This window comes from Tetrahymena thermophila (genome assembly GCF_000189635.1).
Source record: "Tetrahymena thermophila SB210 genomic scaffold scf_8254437, whole genome shotgun sequence".
In the NCBI taxonomy this organism is placed as follows: domain Eukaryota; phylum Ciliophora; class Oligohymenophorea; order Hymenostomatida; family Tetrahymenidae; genus Tetrahymena; species Tetrahymena thermophila.
Genome location: NW_002476218.1, coordinates 354,218 through 381,875, shown reverse-complemented (window position 1 = coordinate 381,875; position 27,658 = coordinate 354,218). Strand labels below are relative to the sequence as shown.

General features: G+C 23.6%; 7 protein-coding genes across 7 annotated transcripts; 2 read left to right on the top strand and 5 right to left on the bottom strand. All coding sequences in view use genetic code 6, as the record gives it.

Annotated features, from left to right (window-relative positions):
• Positions 1-647: 647 nt before the first annotated feature.
• TTHERM_00446060 (S-adenosyl-L-methionine-dependent methyltransferase, putative) lies at positions 648-2,030 on the bottom strand (the record flags this gene model as incomplete). Its single annotated transcript, XM_001023370.1, has 1 exon — positions 648-2,030. One exon carries the CDS (start codon positions 2,028-2,030, stop codon positions 648-650), a length of 1,383 nt encoding a protein of 460 aa, XP_001023370.1.
• A 708-nt stretch (positions 2,031-2,738) lies between these two features.
• TTHERM_00446050 (transporter, monovalent cation:proton antiporter-2 (CPA2) family protein) lies at positions 2,739-5,828 on the top strand (the record flags this gene model as incomplete). The annotated part of the gene is made up of 12 exons (XM_001023369.2): positions 2,739-2,786; positions 2,936-3,080; positions 3,239-3,375; positions 3,427-3,543; positions 3,598-3,761; positions 3,837-3,960; positions 4,024-4,122; positions 4,185-4,375; positions 4,431-4,692; positions 4,751-4,809; positions 4,866-4,997; positions 5,057-5,828. 12 exons carry the CDS (start codon positions 2,739-2,741, stop codon positions 5,826-5,828), a joined length of 2,250 nt encoding a protein of 749 aa, XP_001023369.2.
• Positions 5,829-6,157: 329 nt separating this feature from the next.
• Positions 6,158-12,108, bottom strand: TTHERM_00446040 (hypothetical protein; the record flags this gene model as incomplete). The annotated part of the gene is made up of 11 exons (XM_001023368.2): positions 6,158-6,263; positions 6,312-6,407; positions 6,464-6,571; positions 6,631-7,299; positions 7,349-7,435; positions 7,486-7,572; positions 7,640-8,754; positions 8,812-9,207; positions 9,485-10,154; positions 10,205-11,881; positions 11,942-12,108. 11 exons carry the CDS (start codon positions 12,106-12,108, stop codon positions 6,158-6,160), a joined length of 5,178 nt encoding a protein of 1,725 aa, XP_001023368.2.
• A 1,703-nt stretch (positions 12,109-13,811) lies between these two features.
• TTHERM_00446030 (transmembrane protein, putative) lies at positions 13,812-14,558 on the bottom strand (the record flags this gene model as incomplete). Its single annotated transcript, XM_001023367.3, has 1 exon — positions 13,812-14,558. One exon carries the CDS (start codon positions 14,556-14,558, stop codon positions 13,812-13,814), a length of 747 nt encoding a protein of 248 aa, XP_001023367.1.
• A 465-nt stretch (positions 14,559-15,023) lies between these two features.
• On the bottom strand, positions 15,024-18,505 carry TTHERM_000446029 (bromodomain domain protein; the record flags this gene model as incomplete). Its single annotated transcript, XM_012799671.1, has 5 exons — positions 15,024-15,049; positions 15,134-15,346; positions 15,508-17,113; positions 17,232-17,399; positions 18,482-18,505. The coding sequence occupies 5 exons, from the start codon at positions 18,503-18,505 to the stop codon at positions 15,024-15,026; spliced, it is 2,037 nt and encodes a 678-aa protein (XP_012655125.1).
• A 1,610-nt stretch (positions 18,506-20,115) lies between these two features.
• On the bottom strand, positions 20,116-26,947 carry TTHERM_00446000 (origin recognition complex subunit 4, putative). The gene is made up of 10 exons (XM_001023364.2): positions 26,661-26,947; positions 26,220-26,596; positions 25,390-25,583; positions 25,223-25,331; positions 25,039-25,162; positions 24,833-24,940; positions 24,562-24,674; positions 24,414-24,507; positions 23,979-24,231; positions 20,116-22,880 (listed from the first exon to the last, which is right to left on the bottom strand). Exons 1-9 carry the CDS (start codon positions 26,686-26,688, stop codon positions 24,089-24,091), a joined length of 1,290 nt encoding a protein of 429 aa, XP_001023364.2. The 5' UTR covers positions 26,689-26,947; the 3' UTR covers positions 20,116-22,880; positions 23,979-24,088.
• Positions 21,340-22,065, top strand: TTHERM_000446028 (transmembrane protein, putative; the record flags this gene model as incomplete). The annotated part of the gene is made up of 1 exon (XM_012799670.1): positions 21,340-22,065. One exon carries the CDS (start codon positions 21,340-21,342, stop codon positions 22,063-22,065), a length of 726 nt encoding a protein of 241 aa, XP_012655124.1.
• Positions 26,948-27,658: the final 711 nt, after the last annotated feature.

The following is a 27,658-nucleotide window of genomic DNA, read 5'->3' as shown; positions in this document are numbered from 1 at the left end:
TTGCAAACACTATCAGACAATCAACCAATTACAATTAATACAATTAAATTATTTTTAGTTTTTACTTTATTTATTATTGATGCTTAATAAATATGAAAAAGTATAAGCTCATTAAAATATTACCTTGCATTTTTTTGGATGCAAAAATATTATTAGAACCTAAGTTACAGCAGATAATACTCACAAGACAACATATTAATTTTTCATTCATATCATTCGATTTATGATCAACTCAAGTCAAATTTGATAAATTCTAATATTAAATAATACAAATAATAATCTAATATTTAAGATAACATTTACAAAATCTAAAACAAGACATTATTAAATTTATTAATTTATTTTTAACATACAAGATTAAGCTTTAAAAAAAAAAAAAAATTTTATATTATTTAGAACTAATTTCCAAAAGGAGCATTTATAATAAGTAAATAAAATAACTTAAAGTGCTCTAATATGTGAAGGTTTCGAATTTAAGAGAATAATTGTTTTATTTTAAAAATAAATAAATAAATAAATTAATATTTGATAATTGATTTGAAATTTTATAAGTTATAGCAATATAAAATAAAATTTCTCATTTTTATGTGTCTAATAAAAGTTCATGCTATTTATTGTTTGAGATATTTTCTAATAAAAATAAATTATCATTTATTTCTTTCGACGTCTGTGATAAAGAAAGAAGTGTTTTCGAAATCTTCTTTCAATGGGTTATACCCACTCTTTGTTTCTGCCCATTTTTCTTTGCTATAAATATCCATAAATTGGTAACTTTTTATGGCCTTTCCTTTTTTATTGCAAACTTATTTATATAAATGCGATAAAAGCCTGAAGTCAGTAGGGAAAAAAATGTCAGCTTAACCTCTTTGCACCAAATATGTTGAAAAGTCTTTTTTTTCATGTGATTTAGATAACTTTTAAGAAACAATAGGGGCATTTATACCCATTTTTGCACTCTCAGCTGTTTTTAGCATATCGAAATCTGCAAAAATGACATTATGGTTAGGAATATTAGAGTTTATATGTTTGAGCACTTTCAAGCAAAAAGTAGGAATAAACATGTTATCTTTAGGTTATTTAAAAAGCCATCTTATTACGTTTTAGATTATTCCACCCTAAAGATTCTTTTCTTCTTCTATGTGATCAAGAGTAGGTACAGTCTTCAAAATTTGAATAAATTCTTGTATCAAAGGATCTTTGATGTCAGTTTATACTTCCTTAAGTCCTTCATTTCCAAACTCATCTGTAAATTCAACTTAAGCTTATTTTTCCCAAATATCTTCCTAAGTATTTTTTTTCTTATATATTCTATCATGAGGCATATTATCTAATACTTCTAAGAAAAGTAAAAAATAGTGCTAATCACGATTCTAAGGTTTAAAATTAACGAAATCATCATTTATGAACTTTATCTATCCACGTTCTATTAACTTAGAATGATCTCTTGATAACTTTTCTAGAGCTTTCTTACACATTTAAGGAGAAATTTCTACAATAGTATATTCTAAATTTGCATAGTAACTCTACTCATAATTTTTAAAATACATTAATATAGATTAAGCTGCACTTGCTTGACCAGCTCCTATTTCTACAATACGAATTTTATCGTCAAATGGTTTAGCCTAAACTTAAGAGGAGTTGTTTTTGCGTGATGACTGTTGTTCTTGGTATTATAATTTCATTTTTTCAATAGTCTATTGCATATAATTAGCTATTGACATTCCGTAGTAAGGCTTAAAAATTTCACTTGGAGTTAGCCAAGCATTTTCTGGATAATATTCGCTCAGCTAGCGCTAATATTCTTCATAGCCAAGCAATTCCTTAAAATTAATTGGTTGCTTCATTTCTCCAATCTATAGATCATCTTTGCAAAAGTAACCTGAATCAGAATTGTATAACCTGTCGTAAATAAAATCTCTAGTCAAGAGGGGAGATTTTATTATTTTTTTGTTAGAAAAGTGATAGCGTTAATTTTTATGATTTCTTACAATGTTTAGTGCACAAGATTTAAGTGTATTTAATTTATTCATTTTTGATATCTATATAATTATTTTAATTCTTTATTTGAATAAATATCTTTTTATTTGTTATATTTGTTTGCCAAAAAAGCAAAAAGATACTTCTATTTTAATTTTTAATCTTATTTCCAAGTAAAAGTATCAAAAATATGCAATGTTATTAGTTTATTTATTATCTTAGGTTTTCTACCCAAATTTTTTTAACATTTTTAAATTTAAAATTAACATATTTTTTACAGATAATGATAATATTTTTTTTATTTTATTTTATTAAAAATTGCTTGTGCTTTCTTTCAATAGCTTTATTTATTTTATTCAAATAAAAATAAAAATATTCTGGCTAATATAGGTTTAAAAATGTTTATTAATTGTTTAACGTATTATTATTATATTTTAGTTTAAATAAAATTAAATAATGTTATTTTACAATCTTTTTAAACAAATGAAATTAGAAAATATACTAAAAATATAAATGAAGGAGAGAATGAGGGAACGAATAATAAATAGTAAATTTTCTAAAAACGTGAATGGAAATCCATAGCAAATATAAATTATTTCTCAAATTTTAAATAAATTTGGAGTTTGATGAGAAATACTGATAAAATAGATTTAATCAATTTATAAACAAATAGCTATATAAATAAAGTTTGTACTTTTTATTAATACAAATAAATTAAATAATATTTTTACATTTAAGGAAAACAAGCCACAAAATACAAAATGAGTGATAGCGATACCAAAGACGATAATCATGGAAATGGCGTTGATGTAAAATTTTATTCTTAATAAGATAATTTAAATCTCCAAGCTTATAAGAAATACATGCTTCGGAGGCTTTGAAAGTTTCATCTTCTACTTATGATTATGAAAAAAAAATAGCTTTTTTGATGATTAAAAAAATTTATTATTAACAAAAGGAAACAAGAGATATTTCAGCAGCCATTTTGTTTATGCTTTTCCTTCTAGTTGTTAACGAATATATTTTAATAAAGCTAAATATGTTAAAGGAACGGTTTCCTAAAATGGCTTTTATATAAGGCTCAAGCTTAACTACCTTGCTAGGTAATTAATCACATAATTCAGAATTTATAATTAAAATTAATGTTTTGGTAGAAATAGTTTTAAGCAAGCAAAATCCATATTTCTAGCAAAAAGAAATACTATCAAATGATTTAAAATAAAATTAATGATCATTCAGGATACCAAATTTTTATGAATAGGTATATTTTCGGGTATTTTGCTAAATTTGACTGAAATCGTTGATATTGTCAAAATCATTAAATAAGGATTTTCTGAATTCTTTTTAATTGTGTTATTACCTCCTATACTTTATGAGTCTGCTATCAATATGGAAAGAGTAAGAATTATATGTCTATTAGCATTTATTTATTATTTATTATACTAACAGAAATATTTCTTCAAAAATTTTGGGAGTATACTTGGATATGCAGTCATAGGTACCTCAATAGCTATATTTGTTACTTCTTTTATGGTCTTCTTTGTAGGCTGGATTGGGATTGCTACTGTAATATTTTAAGCTTATTATTAAGATTTTTCTAATTTTAAATACCAAATATAGGATTTATCTTTGAGTGCTAGTTTTGCATTTGGTTCTCTAATTAGCGCTACTGATCCAGTAGCAGTGCTCACCCTTTTTAAAGAAATGAATTGTGATTAAAATTTATTTGCATTGATATTTGGAGAATCTATATTAAATGATGCTGTGTCAATTATAGTTTATAAGTAATATTTAATAGATATATTTTAAATAAAAAAATAATCTCTCTTTCTATTACATTTTAAATATTATTTAACTAGTACTACTCTATAGCTCAGAGGTGATACAGGAGATGGTATTATTTGGAAAGCTCTTTATAATTTTCTTGAAGTTTTTGCTGGCTCAATTATAATAGGATTGTTGATTGGAATTTTAACTGCCTATGTAATATTTTATTTTTCCTATAAATATTATTTTGATAATAAATTATTTTATCATCATTTTTAGGTTTTAAAAAACAAAGAAAAACCAGAAGGTGACAGCTAGGATAATACAGAATTAACTATTCTATTTTTGATTCCTTGGGTTAGCTATCTAATTGCTGAAGTAATTAGATATATTTAAATAAATTAGATTAATTTTACTTACAATTTTTGACAAAATTTAAGGTACTAAAATTATCAGGAATAGTGAGTATTATGTTTTGTGGTATAGCTATGGCAAGATATGCCTTACCAAATGTTTCAGAGAATTCAAGGAAAGTAAATAAAAAGCTGTATAACACATTAGCATATACATTTGAAAATTTGGTATTCATCTTTATTGGAATAGGATTAGTAAGCTTTGACTTAGCATGGAAGTAAATAATGAATAAATCTCTAAATAGCTTTAAAAGTAATATTTTATAAAAAAAGGGAAATGGGAGCTTCACTATTTATATTAGGCTTTTTAATTATAAATCTTGCCAGATATTTTAATATCGAAATTATTACTTACATGCTCAATAGATATCGTACTAAAAATAAAATTAATAAAACATTTCGCTTTATTATGTGGTTTTCAGGTTTCAGAGGAGCAATGGCGTACGCCTTGTCTATGAAATCTATGGAATAATTTACAGAAAGCTACTATGGTAGAATAATGCTCACTATCACTCTATTATATGCAAATATCAATGTGAAATTTATTAATTTAAAATATTTAACTTAGATTAACTTAATTATTGATTAATTAGATATTTATACACGCTTCGATATTGCTTCCTATTGCTACTAAATTAAAAATTTAAAAGAAGTAAAATTTTCATTTTTTGTGCATTTAGTTCTTAAAAATTGTAAATAAAAAATAAGTTTTAACATTTTAGAAGAGTAAAATTAGAATCAAAACCCCTAAGAATAAGTAGCTTATTAAGGGTTTTGGAATAAAGTTAAAGACATTTGTGTGATGTTTGATGAAAATTGCTTACAAAAGCTACTATTAGTGTAAATTAAAAAAATAAATAAATAAATTAAAAGTTTTATTAATAAAAATAAATAAATAGTGATGAATAAGATATTGATTAGAGCATGTCTCATCTAAGTCCAAGATAATCCTAAAATGGAGCGTAATTTTTTTCGAATAAAAAACTAACTAAAAATTTAATTAGCTAATAATTAATTTAAGGGAAAAAGAGGTCTAATAGTTATGACAATCAACAGAAGAGTTCGTAAGATATTGAAATGCAATATAAAAGAAGAAACTCTCTCAAATTATAAATTTCAATGAATAATATTAATAACAATTTGATTGAGTAAAAAAAGTAAGATGAAAATTAAGAATACGGATATGATTTCTAGAGCGATAGTTAAAACATGAAACAAAATCTAAGCAGTGACGATGGAAAGTTTGAATTTGCTAAAGAAAGAAACAATAAGATTAATTTATAAGGCAAGTCATAATCTCTATAATCTATTTAATAAAATATCAATTCAACAAACCAAAGTGAAAACAATTCAAATATGTATGCAAACCAGTAATATACTTAATAAAAAAAAAGTGATGAAGAGCTAAAAGATATCCCATAATCTGAAAATTAATCTAATCATATAAACTAAAATAATCATAACCACAAAAAAGAGGAATAGAGTGATTCTGATTAGCAAATTATCTCAGATATTTAAAATGAAAAAAAATTATCTAAAAAAGGATCTAGCTCTGATAATTAAGATGATAATCAAATTTAGCTAACGAAAGAGGAAGACCAACCAGAAGATTAGTTAAATAAACAATAAAATGATGATTAAGCTTATAATTATAGTCATTAAATTGAATGAATGTCCTAAAATTACTACTGCATTTTTTCATTAAAATTTACTTATTTCATAAAAAGTTGTTTTTAATATAATAATTTAAAATTATTTTATTTGGCTCAAAATGTTTATTTTTATTAATTTATTTAATTCTAAATAGTTAAATAAAACACTTAAAAATACCAACAAAATTGAATTGTAATTAAATTCGATAAAAGTGTTTGATTTGTAAAGCAATTTATAAAAAGAGTTTAATTTTAATTTTTTTTTTAATGTAAAGAATTATTAATTATTTGTTAAAACATAATTTTAATAATATTTATTTTAAAAAAAAAAACACTTTTATTAAATATTCAAACATTTATGTATGCTTGAATTGAGTTCTTGATTTGAACATTTATCTTTTAGTCGCCTAGTTTATTTAGGAGTTCTTCTGTTGATTTTCCATAATTACCCCAACTATTTTAAAATTTTAAATTAAAATAAAAATAATTTAATTTTTTTTACTTATAAATTAGAAATTCCATTTTGTTTATTGTTTCATTTTCTTTTTACTCTTAGCAAAATTATTTGAGACTGTCTATATCAACTTTGTTTCTCACCCTTTTGTTAACATTTATGATCTTGTTGAAATAAAATTTAAGATTATTTGATTTTACTTTAAGAAATCAAATTTTAATTCGAACTCGTCCAAGTGGAGATGAGTTAGCTCCTCTGATAATTCACGCAATAAATTGCTTGAAAAAACAGGTTTTTTCATTTTAGTACTTAAGTTTATTTATTTAAATTAAGTTAATTTAATATCAGTTGAAAGATTAAAATTTACATCAAAGCATCTTTCGAAATTTAGTTAAAGAAGTTTTTAATTGATTGCAAATTTGATAAAGAAACATCTGTATATTTTATGTCAGGAATCAAATTCTAAAGATCAAAGATATTTGCACTTTTCTTATTTTTGAAATTGTTTGCTACAACATAGACAGGTTTTTAGTATTTAAATAGATGTACTTCATATAGGTACTACATCATTTCCGAACCAATGTCTTTCCTTGATGTGTCATATATTATACATATACCATCACAGTCACGTAAGTGATTTAACCTGAGCTAGTTGAATAAAGGATTACTGTGCATTACTTTCATAGTTAAGTTGATTTTAGTTTACTCACTTTAAAACTCAGTTAGAAAATATTTCATTCCCATGTTGAACGAGTTTAGGCTGCTTGATTAATTTTTGTTATGATTTTTTTTTATGTCAACTAATTCCTAACCATCATTTAGGTTATTCTATAAAAAGCTCTCTACAATAGATTTTTTTCCTGCAAGCTCATGACCGATAACTGTTAAAGTAAGATGCGAATTCTGTTTCAACTTAAGTTGATCAACTTTCTGTTCTACTACAGATTGTCCTTAAATTTAATTTGACATTTCCTTGATTCTCCAAAATCTCATTAATCTGTGCAAATTATGAGTTTATTCAGGATACTTTTAGCAACTTATCATATTAATTAAATTAATAATATAGATTTATAAGAAATAATTACTTTTTTATATAGAAAGAGATGTAAGGACACATTAGTATTTTGAGGTAGCCAAATTAATTATTGCTTGCATTAACAAAGTCACCTTTTCTTTATTTTGAATAATTTTAGAGAAAACATTTATTTTTAAATTTTCTTACTTAACATAAAAATCAAGTGTTTCAAGATATTTTTTGTTGCTCACATTATTCTAAATCATTACTTTAATTTTATTATCGACATTGAATCTAATTAAAATTAAAAATTTAAAAATTAATTATTTAATATTTTAATGATCATTTGATATAAATTTACTTTGGGAAGTTTTAAATATAAGTTAAAGGTACAGAAACCCTTCTAAAATACTGAGTTACATTCTTGAGAAGTATTTTTATTTTAAACTATCCTAACTTTATGCTAGACAACTTAGGAAGAGCTTCTGTTTAAAGCAAGCTAATTAAACCATTTATTATAGGAAGTTTATTATTAGATAAATCAATGTGAGTTAAATTATTCAAGGATAAAGCACTATGACTAAGCAGCTTTAAATCTTAACTTCTCAGCATAGAATTTTGTAATATTAAGCTTTAAACACTGCTTAAATTGGCTGAAAATGTTATGAAATTTATTTCATCAGGCCCTATTTAAAATGGGGTCAAATTTATAGATTGTTAGTTCTTTATTAGATTGGAATTTTAGAGAAAATTTTTAAGATCTTCTAAATACTACATCTTACATAAAGTGTTTTGTTAGTTATAAAATTTTTTCTTTAGTTCATTATTTAAATGGTTTTCTGATTAATCTTAGCCAGAAACAGCTTATATGGTATCAATTAACTTCTACTAAGACGATTAAGAAGAAGGAAGAATGGAAGGTTCCACTTATTATTTCTTTTTATTTTCAGGTTCTTAATTACTATTTTTTTCAGCCTAAATTAAATTCTCTTTATAATCATCAGTAGAAATTGATAAAGAAATAAAAGAAGAAATATCAACTTGTTCAATAAAATTTTGATCGTTATAGAAAGAAGCAAATAATTAATTATGTATTATGAGATTCTCCAAAATCTATTCTTTTATGAACTTACTTTCCATACACTTATAAATTTCAGATCTAAAATCATCAATAGTTTGCTACACTGTTCCATTATTAGGCTTTGTTCTTTTATATTAATTTTAACCTAAAAATTCATTGTCACTTTCGATTATAAATGATTTTGATAAATGGAAATTAATCACAAATTATATTTTTTTAATGTTATCAATGTTTTTCAAAAGTAAAATAATTTTAGATATTTCAGTTGAATCTGAGCAATATAAAGTTATTCTTTTCAGATATTTAGATAAGTTGATTGCTGTTATAACATCTGAAGCTATGTTCTTAGCATCGAATCTAATACTTTGAGCACTTGGATTTGACTTTAAAAATTCCTAATTAAATTTTTAAAAATGAATATTTGTTTTAATGAATTAATTTTAATTATTTACACTAACGTTTGTACTATTTACTGATTTACAGCCCATCACTGAAACTTCTATATGAGAGATAATATTTTTAGGTAGAGTAACAGAAGAACTAGAGTTACAATTAATAAGTTTTAAATTTCTGAAATTTTGAGTCTGTAAGAGATAATTTATACCTTTGTAGGTAACTTTCTATTATCTCCTTAAATAAATTTTTTCAAGAGAAGGCATATTTGATTTTGCCATACTTTCTAATACAGAGTCATTGAGGTAAGAGTCATCTAAAACTAACTTTTCTAAAAAAATAAGGTAGCTCATGCATGAAGCAAGCTTTTTAAATGCTGATATGTTAGAATCTGTAAACAAGTTCTTGTTAAAATTTTTCTTAAGCATTCCACTTAAATTTAATTTTACTATATTCTAAATAAAAAAAAATATTAGTAAATTTAATTTATTTTTTTTAAAATTAAATTAAAAAAAAAACACCTACAAATAATAATTGAATGAATCTATTAACAATATAAATTAATTTAATATAAATAATTCTAAATAAAATTAATATTTTTAAATCAAATTGATTAATTTTTTTTATTTAAAGTTAAGTTTTTGTCAAGAATAAAAATTTGCAATGAATTAAATAAAATAATGCTTAAAATTTATCTGAATTTGCTTTTTAAATTTAAATAAAATAAATTACTTTGAATTTTGATATTCTTTCAGATAGCTGCACTACTGATTAGTCATTTATTCCAGCGACTTCATTCAGAGATAAATTTTTAAGCGTGCTTAGATAAGGGGATTCAAAAAATTTAGAAAATATTCCTTAATCTACATAGGTATCATCTAAGACCAAAGTCTGAATTTTTCTAAAACTTTCACAATTAATTAGAATACCTAGGAAAGAATTTGGAGCACTAGATTTGCAATTGGTAAGAATGATGGTATTTAATTTTGTAAAATAACCATTGGCGTTATTGATGGTTTTATTCAACTCGTAGTCTTTATAATCTAGCTTTGTGGAGTTTGAGATATCTAAAACTTCCAAATTTTAGCAAAATTAACTGTTTAAATATTTAATAAGAAAAACTATTTTTTCTTCTGTATCTAATGCAAGTGTAAGGTATTTAACATTTTTTAGTTTTTCTATAATATCCTAAGAGTTTTATATCAATTTAACATCTATGTTATTCATATTTATCAGTTCAATATTGCTTATAATTTAGTTGACTTGTTCAAATATTTTAATATCCATTACGAAATTGCTATTTAATTTTACTATTTTTTTATTATCTCCAGCTATAATAATATTTGGAAGCTCTATTTATGATTTATTTCTATTAATCCAAGAGCTTATCTAAAAAAGATTCCTTTTTTTTAAAAAATTTTTAGATAAAATTATGATTAAATAAAAGATTACATTATTTTAACTTCTTGAAGTATTTTAGATTTTATCAACCACTATTTAAAAATAAAATTGAAACAATCTCCTTCTATGATTGTATTATTTTAGCACTTTAATTGGGCTTTCATATAAGGAAAACCTTATATAAAGAATCCTTTAAAAACGTAAAATTAAAATATTTATGCTTCGCATATATCAACTGGTTTTCTTAGAATATCTACAGTTCCTTCAAAAATTTTTTCACCATTTTTGGTGATTGTAGCATGATTTTCTATGTCTTAAGTTTATTGAATAGGCTTAAAAGGGTAATTTAGAATCTTTGTGTTGTTATCTTAATCTAGCTAAAATGTAGGCGGAAACTCATTTATGTAAGGGTACATTATATCTCTCATCAACAAATTAGACTTCTAGCAAATCATAGCCAATTTTACAGAAGATAATCTTTTGCTTGGATCCTCTTAAAGCATTTCCTCAATAATATTTTTAACTTCGTACATAATAATTTGATTTTCTTCAATTGCAATAAATTTTTTGGTTTTCAAAAAATATTAATTGCAGTTGTGCTTTGTGGCATACAATAAAAAGTTGAATTAGGGTTAATTTTTATTTCCTTCTTGTTTGTTATAGTCATTCACGTGGTCATCAACTTTATCTTTTTAAAATAACTCCAACACATGGAAGAATGAATAGCCTTCCTTTATCATTTCAATTGATATCAAGCATTTAGCTATGTTATAAATATCTTTTTTGAAATAATCAACTTAATCTTTATTGGAAACCAAATTATCACCCTCTTATACATAATTCAAATCAGATTTAGGATTCTCAAAGGTTTTCGACTCGTCAAAAAAGTCAATGAAATAGATATTTTTCGAATGTAGATATATAGAATGCAGTCCAAATTAATTCATAATTTCAAAACGAGCATGCATTTACAATAAATTGTCAACAAAACCTTAAAATAAACTCTACATTAATTAAAGATTTATTTGTTTGTCTTTAAGAAGTTTAAGTACATTAAATAAAGTATTTAAGCCTATTTCAAACTCTAAAATATAAAAAGAAGCTTCTTTTTCTCCTGCACTTGATAAATATCTGGTCAAAGAAGCTATACTAAAATATTATATTAAATCTTCATACCCACCTTCTAAAGACTGCAAAATCTTAACTAAATTTATTCTGACTGTTTGTTTATTATGTCCACTGTTTTCCTCGAATACTTTGATAATTTTAGTGCAATCTGCATTCATATAACTGCATCCATCTTTTGTCATGCATGTAAATTAATCTTAGTATTGTTAATTAACTAATTTAATTACTACATCAGAGTTATACCTTTAACCTTATTTTAGATCTTCATAAATATTATACTATTATTTTAAATCTATTTCTTCTGCGTTTTGTAAATTTGCTTTATAGTAAATATTATTCCATTCTAAAAATATATTATTATTCTTGTCAAAAGATCTATTTCTCCTTCCAACTTACCCACTTTATTCTTAATTTTCCAAGCTATTTCTTCTCCCATTCTTTAAACTTGACTCACTTAAAGAATCTTTTTAATTATTTTCTACTTTAGAAGACAACGTTGACAATGAATCGCTATCATCTAGATCATCATTTTCGTCAAAATCACTTTAAATTTTACTGCTATTGTTTTCATAGACATTGCTATTTTACTTTTCAGGCTGCCTAAAATGATTTTGATTGATTTTAGATTGATTTATATCAAACTAAAATATTAAATTTTACAAATTAGGTATCCCTCCTCTGTTTTCTCCTTCGCTGGGTGCAATTTAGCTAGAAAAAGGCTAGGAATTCTCACCCTCATTTTGTTGGTTTCCTTAACTATTTTATGATAACTTTTTATCAAGTTGCCCTATCTGTTCTATTTCTAGTTAATTTATATATTTATCCATATCAAGTAGTTAAAATAATAAAAAATTATTTATAATATTTATATATTTAATAATAAGACAGATAATCCAATTATATAAGAAAATTGAAAAAGAATAATTAAGTATTTATAAGGATCAATCCAAAATTTAGTAAATTTTAATTCTAAAAGTATGAGATAATTGATGTGTAAATATTTATATAATATTGACAAGGTAATAAACTAAATTTGCGAAATACATAATATCCTTTCCATTGGAATTTATTCACTAATTAGTTAATTGTTATCTTAAAATTGATAATTAAGTGAAAAAAAAGCCTAACTTTATCATATCTTATAAATGAATATATAGTAGGATACAGTTAAATCAAATTAATTTTATTTTACTGTTTAAATAAGCTATTGAAATATTTAAAAATTGATATATCAATTACTACTCTTTATACATTTTATATGAGAAATTTATCATAAATAATAGTTAATTATAATAATCAATTATATCATAATTTCCTTTGATTAAATAATATCAAAACGTTATTAGTTTTGTTAAACACAACCTATCAAAAATAGTATGAAATAAATATCACCTCTTATTATATTTATATCCAACATTCAATAAAAGTAATTAATTGACTTATCAATATACTTAAAATTTATATTAATTCATAATAAATTTATAATATGAATATAACTTTATATACATCAATTATCAATTTTTTCATTTTATTTAATTATTAAACAAAAAAATATATTAAAAATAAAAATTTTAGATTCAATTGAATACTAGCTAAATGTGTCTCCATATTAAAGGTTAAAAAATAAAATTCCAAATAAAAACTAGTGCTATTAATATTTATTTCAATCAAAACTTTAGAATAAAAATAGAAAAAAGTATTTAATATACTTTAAAATATCCTAAAATTTTAGTTTCAATATAAATTTCAAAGTTTATTATCACTAAGTGTTATTTGATACTTTTTTAAAAAATTTCTTCAAAATTAAATAATAATTTAGGAAATGATCCTCTATCATATTATGAATTGTAGATTTTACAAAAAGAAAATAAAAATAATTAAAATTAAAAGTATTAAGTTATAGGCCTTAAGTGTTCATTTTATGGGTTAAATTATAATTTTGATAAAAAGGATATATATGTATCTTTAACAAAATATAAAATATTATAGAATTAGAAATTTTAGATTAATTTAATCTTTAAATAAGAATTAAATATAAAAGTTAACATTTGATAAAGATAAAAAAAAAAAAATGTAGCTTAATATGAATATGAAGTTAAAGGATATTTTATATTTTTAAATAAGAAAGAATAAATTTTATAAAGGTGAAAATTTATTTTATTAATTGAATAAAGGAAATAAAACTCGATAGAATTTGGCAAGAAATACTCTAGACACAAATATAAAGGAAACACATAGGTAGGAATGATATTTAAATTTTAGTTATCAATTGAAATACGAATTATTGAGATGATAAGAAAATAGATACATATTAGTAATCCATAAGAAAGATGGTTTTTAATTACTTGCACTTCTTCTTTTGTGCAAGTGAAATTAATTTTTATCTTATTTTATTATTTAGCAAGTTTATTTGATTGATTGTTTGTTTGTTTGTATGTTTATTGTTATTTATTGCTATTATTTTTTGATTAAATACTAGAATTTGTAAACAAAATTATTTTACTTTAAAGATGGTTATAAATTTATTTAATCATGGCAAGCATTTGAGAGGAAGGAAAAATCTATAAATACAAGGATATAAACCCTCGCAAGCCACAAAAAGAAATGCAGAGTAATTGAGGAGATAAAGTTAGAATTTGAGTTTTTTGTAATTATTTTATTATTTTTAGTTTATTATCTTAAATTCTTTTTGATCTGCGAATTCTTCATTTCCATTAGTTGTTAATTATTTTTTGTTGATTAATTTTTCATTCTATCTAAACTAGATAGGTAAGTAGAAGCAATCCTAGCTGAGAATTAACAAGTTTAATTAGGATTTAGGTTAATTTAAAAAGTTAAAATTTAATCTTTTATATGAGCAAACTTTTTGTGAATTGAATTTGTAAATTCTTACAAATAAAAGGACAAAGTTTGATTACTAATTGATTTTTTTATAGTTAATATATTTATTTAGTCCATTGTTGAATTACTTAAGAGCTAGTTAAACAACAAATTGTGAGTTTTTTTTGGTAATGAAGTTAGTAAGTATATAAAAGATTAAAAAATTATATTTGTTTTAAATTATGTTATTGTTTATGTTTTGCTTGCAGGTAAACTAGCAACTGCTCTTTTGGAATTTTATCAATAAAGTAAGTTTAAGACTATATATGTGAGAATATATTTAATGTTAATATTAATATGAATTGGATGGAGGAGGTGAACTTTTATAAAGAGGAGTAGTATGATCCCTATTAGATAAGTATTAGGTGTGAAATGGATTGTCTTTTACTATAGTCATTATTCATTTTGCATGTTTGTTTATTTGTTTTTTTGTATGTATGTATTTATGAATGAATTAGGTAGGTAGGTAGGATATAAGAATTACAGCAACATTATATAAAAAGTATGGTTTTTATTTATTGTTTGAGGAAGTATTATTATTATATTTCATTTTCTTATCAGAGCTAATTAATTTTTATTGTGTTTGGTTTGAAACCAACCTATGATTTTCCTTTTTAAGCTGGCTATGGCTATGTCATACACATGTTATTCATATGTTTTAATTATATAAAGAGAAAAGGAGCTCTTTTTTTGTTTTTTGTGAGTTCATTACCCTTTTTATTGGCATATATTATTTTTAAAAGTAGGTTTTATAGGTATGTTTTATATTGCTTTTTGGTTGGTTGGTTGGATTATGTTGTGTGGTGAAGATAAGAGCTTTTTTAGATCAGCTTAAATTATTTTTGAATAATTTTCAATTTACTCAATTGAATTGACTGTCACTGTCATCTATTTAATAAAAATTTTAGTTTAGATTTTTGAGTTAAATACAATTTATATAAACCAAATAATAGTTTAATTAATTGAAATTACTGTCACTAATGTTAGATGAGTCTGAATCTATATCGTTGATATCTCCTTATTCATCCATTCCCTAATTCATATCATGTTGATGTTAGGCATACTCTGTCTATCCATTTCCATAAGATCCAATGGTTTAGGTGTGCATTTGCTCCATTTGATATTAGCTTGGGTGCATAGGAACTTGATACTATTGTGTGTGCTGAATTGTGCTCTAAGTCATATCTGTATAGTTATAGTCTAATATTAATATAGCATATCAAACGAAATTTAATTAAAATATTGAAAATCTTTAGTTTGTGAAATTAAATTAAAATGTTTATTTTTAAAGAAAATTCTTTATAAATAATTTTTTTGAAAATGAAATTCTAAAAAGGGAAAATTACCTTAAACAATAACTGTTTCATGATGAGTAGCTGCAGTTTCGTCATCTTAACCGAATGTTGAATTTTAGATAAGCTTTTAGTCAGCATTCATGGACTTTTCTTGGATTTTTGCTTACTTCTTGGAGAGTCTTTTGTTGTTGGCAGCCATGTTTTGCTTGACATACTATTCTAATTCACGAGTTTTACGAACTGATAGAGCATCAATGTCAAAGGTGAGTATTTTGTCGTCATACTGCTAGTTTCCATCAGATTATACAATCTCCCAAACTCCACGTAAACATTCAGGTGGGAGTAATAAAATGTTTTGTCCGAGATTCTTTTTTTCTTACATTGTCATGGGAATATCCATTTTTGAGGTAGGATTTTTAGTCTTTTTGGTGGGTTAAGGAGCTGATGTTAGGGGGACTTGGATAGGTTAAAGACCAGCTATTTTGTTTTTCTTTGTACCTTTTTAGTTCTAGGTTAAGAAGCCTGTTAATGCCTAAATGATGTCAGTTGTAGAAGTTCTTCCATCAGTCTTGGTATACAAGTTAGTTTCAATTTCTTTGAACTTTCTGCTGAAATATTTTTCCATTTCAAGAGTCATGTTATATATTTAAGAGTCACGATTGTTGTAAATAAAGCTATTTTTCCAAATCTTGTGGATATCAGCAGCAAATTATGTTGGGGATTAGTATAGATGAGCTTTCAGATTTTTTTCAACAGTAGATAAATCCATTGGTTCGCGGATAACCATGTAATAATCAGGACATCCTTCTTTTATTGGGTCAACTGGTTTCAAGAAAGGCTTTGAAGATTTGTGCTTTTGTAGAGAGTGTAGAATGTGTAAGCACTTCTTTTATTCTACAGGATGCATACCTCCATAGCTGATTTCTTCATTTCCAACAGCAGCCATAAGAGCTCTTTACTTCTTTGAGACTTTAGCAGCAAGACTTGCATCGCTCTTTCTTTTATTTAATTTTTGAGCTTTTTCATTTTGCTTGAGTTTTTTTTCTTTGCGAGGTTTGCTGACAGTGTTCTTACGTTAACCAGTAGGCTTCATGTGGATTAAGTGTTAGTTGTAAATATCTGGTTATTACATTTATTAATTCATACGAATTTGATCTGAAGTTTAATACTAAGAGGAATTCTATTATTGCATTTGATAATAGTCATTATTTTGGTTTTGACCATACATGGCTCCTCCTTAGTTCATTTATTACTACTACATTTGCATATTGTTCATCTATACTCCTTAATTCATTTATGCTTATTGCTAAATTTGCTATTACTGTTAATATCCAAGTTAATTATTGTTTTGAGAGTATTGCTGATTTAAACCAGATTATTAGTTGACTTGAGATTAGCTTTAATTCAAGTTAGGGATTTAGTTATATTAGCCCTAAATTTAAGAAGATTAACTATTTAATTGAGGAGTATTCATTCCATTGTTATTTTAATTTGATCCGTTTCCTTGCATAGGAGGATAAGCTGCTTAATTAATTCCTTAGTAGCTTAACGAAGGGACAGCATATCCTTCCTATGATGCTAACTTTCCTGTTCCATATTTTTTAGAAGCTTTAGAGGAAGGAGCGAATTAGCCGTTTGAGTTTCTTAATTATCCATCCTATATTTAAATATAAATATATTTATTTTTTGTATGCATAAAAATGAATTTAAAAAATTCAAAGTCATTTCGAAAAAAATTATTAAAATAGACAATCGTATTTTAAAAAAATGATTACATTTTAACGACCAAATTAAGCAATAGTTTTGGTAAAGCTGCCTGATTTAGATCTGGCTGGCTTGGAAGCGAACTAGAGAGAGTATCCCTTTGGGAGCAATTCATTTATGATTCTTTATTACTCTGAAGATAAGAAGAACTCAACAGTGGTGTTGTTCTGAGTATTTATCTGTTTTTATTTTAAAATATTTTTATTATGAAATTTCAAAAAATGTTTTCTTTTTTAAAATATCTTTCTTTTTTTTTCTTCTTATCATTTATATTTTCGCTCCCAAAAATTTTTGCACTTTTGCAAAAAAAAAATTAACTCTATGTAGAAAACTCAAAATCGCGTTACTTAGTTAGTTTGTTAATTAGTTAATTAGCTTAGCTATTTTAATTCTAATTTAAATAATTTCGCATTTTTAAAAAAGAAAACCATAGAATTTTCATAAAAAACTCTCTCTCAGCATAACTACCATCATATCCTACACAACTTTAATTTTAACCTAATTTATTATAATTTGAATATCATCTTTAGAATCTTTGAAGGACTTCTTAGAAAAAGTGAGCTTCTTGTTTTTTGAATGCTTTATAATATATATAACTATCTAAATAATTTTAGTGTCTATTTAATTCTACATGCTTGCTTGCTGCTTGAAAATGTGCAACTACTTCGATATAGCTTAGCGTTAAGTAGAATCTTACTAAAGACAAGATATATATCAACCTAAACTACTTATGAATGAACTCTCATTCATATAAAAGACAATTTAGAGAAAGACCAACGATTTGATTACATGCATAAATGGAAGCCTTTGAATGTAAATAACTATTTTACGCAATTGAAATTGAAATATTTTAAGATAAAATAATTATTAAAGAGAGCTTTATATTTATTAAAAATTTTTAAAGACAATTTGAAGTGTAGGAATTTGAGATGGATTTATAGTTTGAGAGGAGCTACTACTAACTTAATGATAAACAATAAAACTATTAGTATGAAAGTATATTGTTAGATGTTGGATGCGTAGGTGGAAATAGCTCATTCGCTTACTTATTTGCTAACTAACCACTAACTTATTTATTTATTTTTTCTAACTTTTTTACTTATTTGCTTTTTTACTAACTAACTAACTAACTAACTACTAACTAATTAACTTACTATAAACAATATGTTTGGATTATATGAAAAGCTTGAGCGAATAAATATAAATATGAAAAGAAAGAGAAAATAAAAGAGGAGAAATAATTTTAATTTTAATTAAATACCTGGTTACTATTTAAGTTATCCATTTTAACAAATTAATTCAAATGTCTTTAATTTAATAAGAATTTATTATGAACTTTTTTGCTTTTAAATTGTATAATAATTATAAGTGCTTTCTTAATTTGATTCTTTTTATGGGTTTTGAGTTTTTATGCAAGAAGGCTATCTTGAATGAAAGAGTCGTTTTGATTGCTTGAATATTGGCGCAAATTTTAAGTCGCTGCTCTCGATAAATTTGCAAATAATTAGATATAAATTAAAAATTAATTAATTATAAGAGTACCCCCCAAGGAGTTTATAAACACTTGATTTAAAAGACTTCTAAGTCTTTTTTTTTGTTAATTAAAATTCAATCATAAATAAATTTATCTTGCATTTTAATTTAATAAAACCCTCATCTTATTTTCACATTTTTTATTTAATATTTGATTTTAATTAAATTAAAACTTTCCCCTTTTCATTCATTCATTCTTTCATTTATTTTATTTATTTATTTATTCACTTGCTTTATTATTTGTTTCTTCTTTTATTGTTTCGCAATTAACTTGACTGACTGACTGATCTATCAATCAATTAATAAATCAATAAATCAATTCATTTATTCTATTTAGATTTTATTTTTCTTCATTTTTTAATAGCTAGTTCTTAATTGTTAACTCTTATTTCTATGTCCCGCCCATTCATTAGTACATTAGTTGGTTCATTCGTTCGTTCATTCATTTATTTATTATTCTTAAGTTTATTTTGATTAGGATTTTCGAATGATAATATATATTAATATATATATATTTATATAAATAAATAAAATACATGCAAAAAATTTATTTTTCCTCTTTATCAAATATACATTAAGTCCCACCCCTTTATTTTATTTACCCTACCCTATTTAATGTTTTTTATTTAATTTTCTCTTGAAGAGTACCCAACACTCAATCATTAACATTTTTAGTTTCATTTTTCAAATATTTTATTTCCTTTCTCGTCTTCTCTTAGCTTCTGCTTGCTAAATTCTTATGCACGCAGCCATGATATCTACCAAAATAATACAACAATCTCAAAAATCAACAAAAACTCACAAAGGCGCCACAAGATAATATTTATTAGGAACATCATTCTCAATTTCAAATTCTTAAGCTTCCTTTTTTAATATACATTTTTAAAAGAAATTCTAAAATTTAGCACAAAATTATCCAATAAAATCATTTCATTTTTGCGTTTTAATCACAAATTAGATGTATACTTTAATTTTCTTAACTTCGCAAGGAGGTGACTCAACTTTTTATTCGCCAAATCAGTGAAAAAATGTGTAAATGTTTTCTTACAACAATGATTTTCAAAATACCCTATAATTATAGAGTATGTGACAATTTTTACAAACCATTTTTGCATATAAAATGATTTTCGATAGCTATTTACCGTAATTTTGACATACCATGGTTAATTTTATGAATAGATTATTTTGATTTAGAGAGAAAGGCTCTAAATATGCAAAAATGGTTAAAGGAAAAAATATACTTTACCGCGTTACTCCCTCTAACAATTTCCTTTAAATAAATAACTTTTTTTTCTTTTTTTTGTGATTGTGTTTTAAAATCAAATAGAAAAAAGTAAATAAACAAACAAGCAAAAAAAACAATCAAACAAACAAACATTCAAATGAATTTACCTTTCCCTATTTTATTAAAAAATTATATTAAACAAACCCTCATTTATCTGCTTTGTATTCAAGCATACCAATCAATTAAAATGAAAAGTGCATTAGAAAAAAAGTGAGTATTAGTTGGATTGATTCCTTTAAATCAATAAAAATATATTTAAATAATCAGAAAAAATAAAGAATCCTATTAAGTGAGCTCATCATTATTATAAATAAAGTCGATAGAATTTATAAATAAATTAAATAGGGTGATCTATTGATATTAATCTCTTGTTATGTCCAGCTCTTCTCTTAATCGAATTGGAGAAGGAAGAGTAGAATTAAAGTAATAATTAATATTATCTTCAAAATTTAAAAATCATCTCTGATGTAGACGACGCGCTGTCTGATAGAGACATACGAGTTAGTCTATTTCAATGCACATTTGCACAGAATAAGATTTTAAAAAAAAGCAGGTTAGAAAGCCTGTCAACTCATCGTAGAACTTACACTTCCTGTTTTTGATTTTTTCAAATAAAATTAACTTTGATTATAGACTCCTTACCAAATCAAATATTTATTTTTTCCTCTTTTTTTTTCTCATGTAAATCTTTAATTAAATTTTGCATGATTTCTCCCCTCCCCACAAAAAAACTAGCAAACAAACATATTTATTTTATTTTGATTTGATTTGATTTAATTTTTCTTTGAGACCGCGTTTTCCCTCTTTCTTTTTGAATACGTCTTAGTTTATTTTTTGATATTATTTGATTTTTTTTTTCCCTTTTTTTCTTTTCTTAAATTTTATTTGCTGTGAATGCTTGCGTGTCTCTTGTATATATTATTTTTATTTTTTCCCCTTCCCAACCTATTACTGTCGTTCGTTTCCATCTTCTTAACAATTGCTGTTATAAGCAATTGATTGATAGATAGATTGTTATTATTTCGTATGACATGCGTAAGCAAATAATAAAATTAGTAAAAAGTAAATATTCTTTTAATTATCATTCATATATAAAAATTCATTTCATTTATTTTGTTTTTTTTACTTCTTCTTCTTTCTCGCAATCCTCCCACTCTTACTGATTACAAACACATAAAATATACATCTTTTTTTACAATTCATCATTTAAATAATATATTTAAGGGGGAAGCGAGAAAGAAAAAGAAAGATTAACAAATAAAACAGAACACTTAAATTTATTGTTTGTTTTTAAAAATTTCATGCAATAATTACTTTTATTTGTTTATTTGTTGTTTATTTTTCTGCTGCATCATACTTTCTCTATACAATTTTATTATATTTAATTTCAATAGTAAAAATTTGTAGCAGTTGAGAAAGTAACAAAAAAAATGATTTTTATTGTATATTGTGGCAATTTTCTTGATTTTCCTACAACATAAGCTGCAAAAATAAAAGGATTAAACGTAACTTAATTAATTTCTGTATGTAAAATAATAAAGCGAATAGCAAGTAGATTTTTAAAAAAATATATTCGAATTATTAAAATCTTATTAAAAAATTTTTTAAATTTCAGGATATTCTCATTACATATTAAATAATTTCTTAACTCTTTCTTATGTTCATTTTGCATTAAATTTTCAGTAAAATGTGAAAGAGAAGGAAGAAAGAAAGAACAAACTAAAATTGAGTGCGCAAATAGCAGCGAATTTAAACTTTGCGAATTCGTAAAAATCTTATGGATTTTAAATTATTTGAAATTCAATCATGCTAAATATAAAATATTCTAATTTAGATAGCATCATAAATTCTTTCTTTTCTAAGCTATAGTAATCTTCTAAAAAATTCTTAAATATCAGTCCATCTGTATGTATGAATAAAAGAAAGAATAAATCCTAAAATATTAGAATTACTGTGGATTTAGTGAAAAATATTTGAAAAGTAAATTAAATAATTTAATCATTCGATTCGATGGATGGATCGATTGATTGATCTATCAATTGATCAATCAAATTGTTTAGTAAAAATAATTATAGAGTCTTTTATTTTTTTAATATAATTCGCTTTTTTTCTTTATGTCTAATCAATAAATCAATCATTAACTTCTTCTTTTCGTCATTAAATCTGAAAGAAATTAATTGATAGAAATTAAAAGATCAAGAAATTTCAAAAAACAAGAAGCAGCAATTTTTAATTAAAGATTTTTTGTATTCAAATTAATTAATTTATTTTTTATCACATTGTTTGCTTGCTTGCTTCATTATATTATTTTTTTTGTATTTTCCTTCTAAAATCCTTTGCTTAATACCTGGCTTGTTTATTCTTACCTGTCTGTATGTAATTCTTGTAGTATTTTGTTAAGATGAATTTATAATGTTCTATTTTTCATAAAATTCGCAATTCACTACTAATTTTGTTTCCTGTGCCACCACCCAATAGTCTTTCCTCTTCCTTCTGCTTACATCTGTCCTTCTTTTCTCTAGAATGTTTTGCATTTTAATTCAGAGCACCAAGCTTTTATAAATAGTACACATATATATAATAGATATTACATAAAATTGCAAAACGAGGATTTTTTATTTAATTAATATCAAAAATTTTAATTAGCAAGCAATATTTCTAAACAAAACTAGCTAAAGCTTGCAAGCAATTCTTTACACATTCTAGATTTCCTTTTCTTATTCTATTTTATATTTTAATACATATTTTTTTCGCTGCTCCATTCAAAGCACGTGTTTGTATGGAAGAGGGGGCCACAGATGAGTTAGAATTATTTTGATTCCTTCATTGATTAATTACACTTCTTGATTATTTATAACAATAAAAATAGTAAAGTATTATCAAAATACAACATGTTTTATCTTCTACTATTTGTATTTAGAATGCAAAAGATGTAGAAATTTTGTAATTCAAACAGAAGAACCAATATTTAATTAATCTCTTTTTAAATTATTGATCACTATCAAAAATTTACTCAAACTACTATCAAATTCTAAGTCTTTTTTTTGATTTATTCAAAAAATTTACTTAAGTTCTTTTAAATTATTCAAACTAAATGCAACAATGTCATCTAATAATTAATGACAAAATTTTAATTAAAAAAATTATTTTAGAATATTTTTCATGTGTTATTTCAGATAGTTAATTCTATTTTGAGTTTTTTAAATTTCAAAAAAGCAAATAATTGCTTAAAATTAGTCATAAAAAATTCAAATAAAAATTTGATTAGGAAGAGATTCGAAAGCTCAGATTCCTTAACAGCTTAATTTTAAAAATATTGAAATTTAAAAAATTTTGATTCAAAAATGTTAAATTTGAAGATATTTTTCTTCTTAAATTCCTATTTCTAATTCTTCACTATAAAAAAGCAAATATAAATCTCAATAATGTCGATCTTTGTTTTTTTCGATTTGCAGATCATTATTTTATTCAATTCATTTTAAATAAAAAAACTATTTTTGTGAATTTCTAGCATTTAAACATAATTAATTAATTAATAATGTCCTATTTTTTAATGAGATGAAGAATAAATAGGGATAAAATTTCAATATAATAAAAAAAATGATTAAAATTTTCGTGGTTTGAGAGTTGATACATAATTTAGTGTAATTTTAAGAATGTGTATCTTATTTTGAAGGTAAAATTAAAATTTTATAAAAATAAATGAAGCTTAATTTGTTTAATATTGAATAAACAACAAAATTTAGTAATTTAATTTTTTTTATAAATTGTTTTAATTGTAATTCCAGTTAAAAAATCTATTCTTTTTTTTTTTTCTGCAATGCTTTTATTTTTAAAAACAGAATTAACTAAGCCTTTGATAATTTGAGTTAACTGAAAAAAACATATGTCATTTTTCAAATTTGCTTTAAAAATTAAAAAATCTAATCAATTTATTTACCTTTTTTGAACTATAAACTCGCTTTTGCTAAATAGAGATTATTTTTGTTCAAATAAGTTAAAAAAGGCTACTATTATAAATATTTTGTGAGTTGAGAGATCTTAATTAAATCAAACTTCTGCTAAATCTTTTAAAGATTCAGGTAATTTATCAGCATTTTCAAATAAGTAACTTCTTAGTTATTGAAAATCAACTAACAATATTATATTTTTTGTTTCGTCTAATTTTCCGTTAGCTTCTGCTTCTTCGTTATCTAAAATAAAATAATAAGAAAATATTATAAAACATTTTTAGATTATTTGTTTGATAAAATTTAGATTATTTCAAAATTAAATTAAATTTATTTATTGATATTTTTATAGCTTTTATTATAACTTTTTATTATTAATGTGAAATTAAAATTTAAAAATGAAATATAAAAAAAGATTTATTTACCTTGTAATCTTAAAATTTTTAGCTGAATAAGGTTTTCTGTAGCTTTTTACAATACTTTTGATGTGAAGAAAATGTGGGTTCCTTATTACATCCTCTTTATATTAATTATCTTAAATTTAGAAATTGTTAAATTTTCTATTAATTTTACTTTTCTATGTTATGTAATTTCATTTTAAATGGCGTTAAATGTGATTGGATATTTCTCATGCTAAATCAATCTTGCTACACATATCAAAACTTACTTCTCAGCTTCAGATAAATCTATTTATGTAATTTTTTATAGGGAGTTTTGAGTATTCATTTGAGTTATTGAGAAAATTTAGAAATAGTTCTACAAAATCTTAATTTAAATTGGTAAATTTAAATGTTTGGTAATTATTAATTCTTAAAATAATAAAAAAAAAATCATAAAATCCTACTTTCAACATACATTAAACCAGTAAATGGTTGATGCAAATCTAAAGCCTATTGAAGCAAATCATGAACGTATTAAGATAAAAAATTAGTTTTTATCTTATTTTCTAACACTAAATAAATATTTTTATAAAAAAAATTATATTTTACTAAAAATTAAAATTTAGATCAAAAACTAATCTAATTTATTTAGAAGGGTTAAATAAATTACCTCTACAATCAATTAAGTTAAGCATAGTTGACATAACATTTAAAACATATTAAATAGGTTTCATCAATTAAACGATGTTCAAATCTAACAACTTTTATATATCCTTAGAATCAAAGCACTTTAACTAAATTTGTTGAAAATCTTATTAGAATAAACAAAATCTTAATGGAAAATTAAAGAATACCAATTGTTAGCTTAGCTTTTAGCATGATTCTGTATCTCCTATTTTTTCAAATCTTTTTTTTATCAATTAGACACAATCTTATATTTCATATCCCATACAGTGCAAGTGACTAATGTTTTTAATACAATTTAAATTCAGACAATATAAAATTTTATTTTATATATTACTCTGCTGAGAATCTACTTTTAACTCTTTTTTCTAGTTTCTCACTAAATTTTAAATCTGAAGTAATACCAATTAATGTAAGGCGATTTTGGTTATTTAGAAGCCAGTCAAGAAGAGCATAGAGAACTGATTGTCTCTTTTAACTAACTAAGTTTTCAATCCTGTCAACTATTAGAACCCAAATTCCATCTTAGCTCTTTTAAAATAAAAAATTATTTTTAAAAGTTTATTCAAATTATTTTATTTTAAATTGTTTGAAGATAAATTGATTAAAGAAAAGCTATTATAGATGTAATCTTAAATTTTTATAGATTTATTTATAATAAAAGTAATTGAAGAAAAGTATTAATTTCATTCATTCCAAAATTAATTGAGAAAAAATTTAGCAATCAGAATATCAAACTTAATTTAAAAACAAACATCATTTATGTGCAAAAATTAAAAAAATTTGATTTTATAGAAAAAAATAGTTTTCTTTTAAATGTATAAAAATCAGCCATTTATCAAAAAAAGTTTGAAAATGTTTAAATCTACGTACGCGCAATAATTATAAATTGATCAAATTTAGTATTTATCGATTGTTAGTGTATTGGTTTCAATTGATTTATGTAGTAACCAAAAAAATTCCTCTTATATTTTTATGAGTTAATTAAATTAGGTACTACTTTCTATTATTTCCTTCTATTTCTTGTTATATTCATAATCTTAGTTTATGATAGTTAAAATAGCTTTGATTTGTTTGATTCTTATGCAATTTCTTATATGCCAATTTATAGCTTAAATCTTGTCTTTCATTGATTGCTCCCTCCATTTAAAATAAAAAAATGTTTACATTTAGGGAACCTTCGATGTTCTTGAATGTGAAGCTTTAGTCGAAGATGTCATTTTTTGATAATTCAACTTCCTCGTCTATTTGGGCCTTAATCTGTCTCACTAACTCAAGTGCAAATTCATTTTCAGTTTAAAACACTCCAGCATCAATCCAAATAGGAATTAAGCGCATAGTATCTCTTTCAAAAATCTCGCTTATAGCATATCTAACTGCTGATTTTCTACCAGAGCCAGGCAGACCATATAAGATGATGTTGCTGCGAGTAGCAGAGTGAGCTGATGCCTTTAGGGTATTCAAAAGTGTGTTGTATATTTCACCCAATTTGACAATAATACCACTATCAATTTTTTTGAATTTCTTTTGAATGGTTTTCAATTCTATTGTACAAACCACGGTTAAAACGTTCTAAAAATGTAAAATTTTGGGAGAAAATAATGTTACGTTGCTCAAAAGTATTTTCTTCTTCCATTTAGAGAGGTTAGGTAGATGTGAGGCCTTGTGTTTATTTTTCTTTCTTTCTAAATTATTCAAGATTGTGAGTGTTGAAGTATTAATATTTTACTTTGTTTCTTAATCAAATAAAATAATCACAGTGTACGAGCTTTCTAATTATTTTTTTGGTTTTATATGAATGTCCTATTTTTTTGCAAACATATATAGTTCCCATACATAATATTCTTTAGTGAATGATATGCTTTGTTTTTTTAAAGCCAATTTATTGATTAAAGCTATAAATACTTAATTATATAAGCTCAATAATGAATTTATATGCCTGTTCCTAGCCTAATAAGACTGATTTATTAATTGTTTTATTTTGCGATATTAAGTATATTATAATTCTTCATTGCTAAACTATTTACAAATTTTTATTTTAGATATTTCATAAATCCACTCTATAAAATTTATGCAGCAAATTAGCTAAATTATCGAGTTCAAATAACAAGTTGTTCTTTCTTACAATAAATCTATAGTTTACTTAATTTACAATTTTAAAAACTATTTGCCATTGCGTAAATCATTTTATTAAATATTCTTCTCTTTTAATATTAATTATTTTTTATGAATTGATTCATTCAATTTATATTAAAACTAATTTAGCTCTTAACTAGTTCTAATTTATTTAGGACTTTAAGAAAAAAGTAGTCTTTACATACTACTAAATAGTCCTACTTGACAAAATTTTTAGAATCATAAAATAAATTTATTGAAAATTACTTATTTATTATTTGATTTTCAATTTATTTAGAAAAAAAATTAAATTTAGCATTTTCAATTATATTAAAATTTGAAAGTCTTTGTTAAATTTGAATTCATTTTTATTTTCCAAGTATTTTTATAAATCAAATTAAAAACTTAGACGAAATTTAATTAATTTTTTAGCAAATGAGATTGTGAAAAAAGCGAAACTTTTTTAAAAATCAAAGGATTAATATTAATAA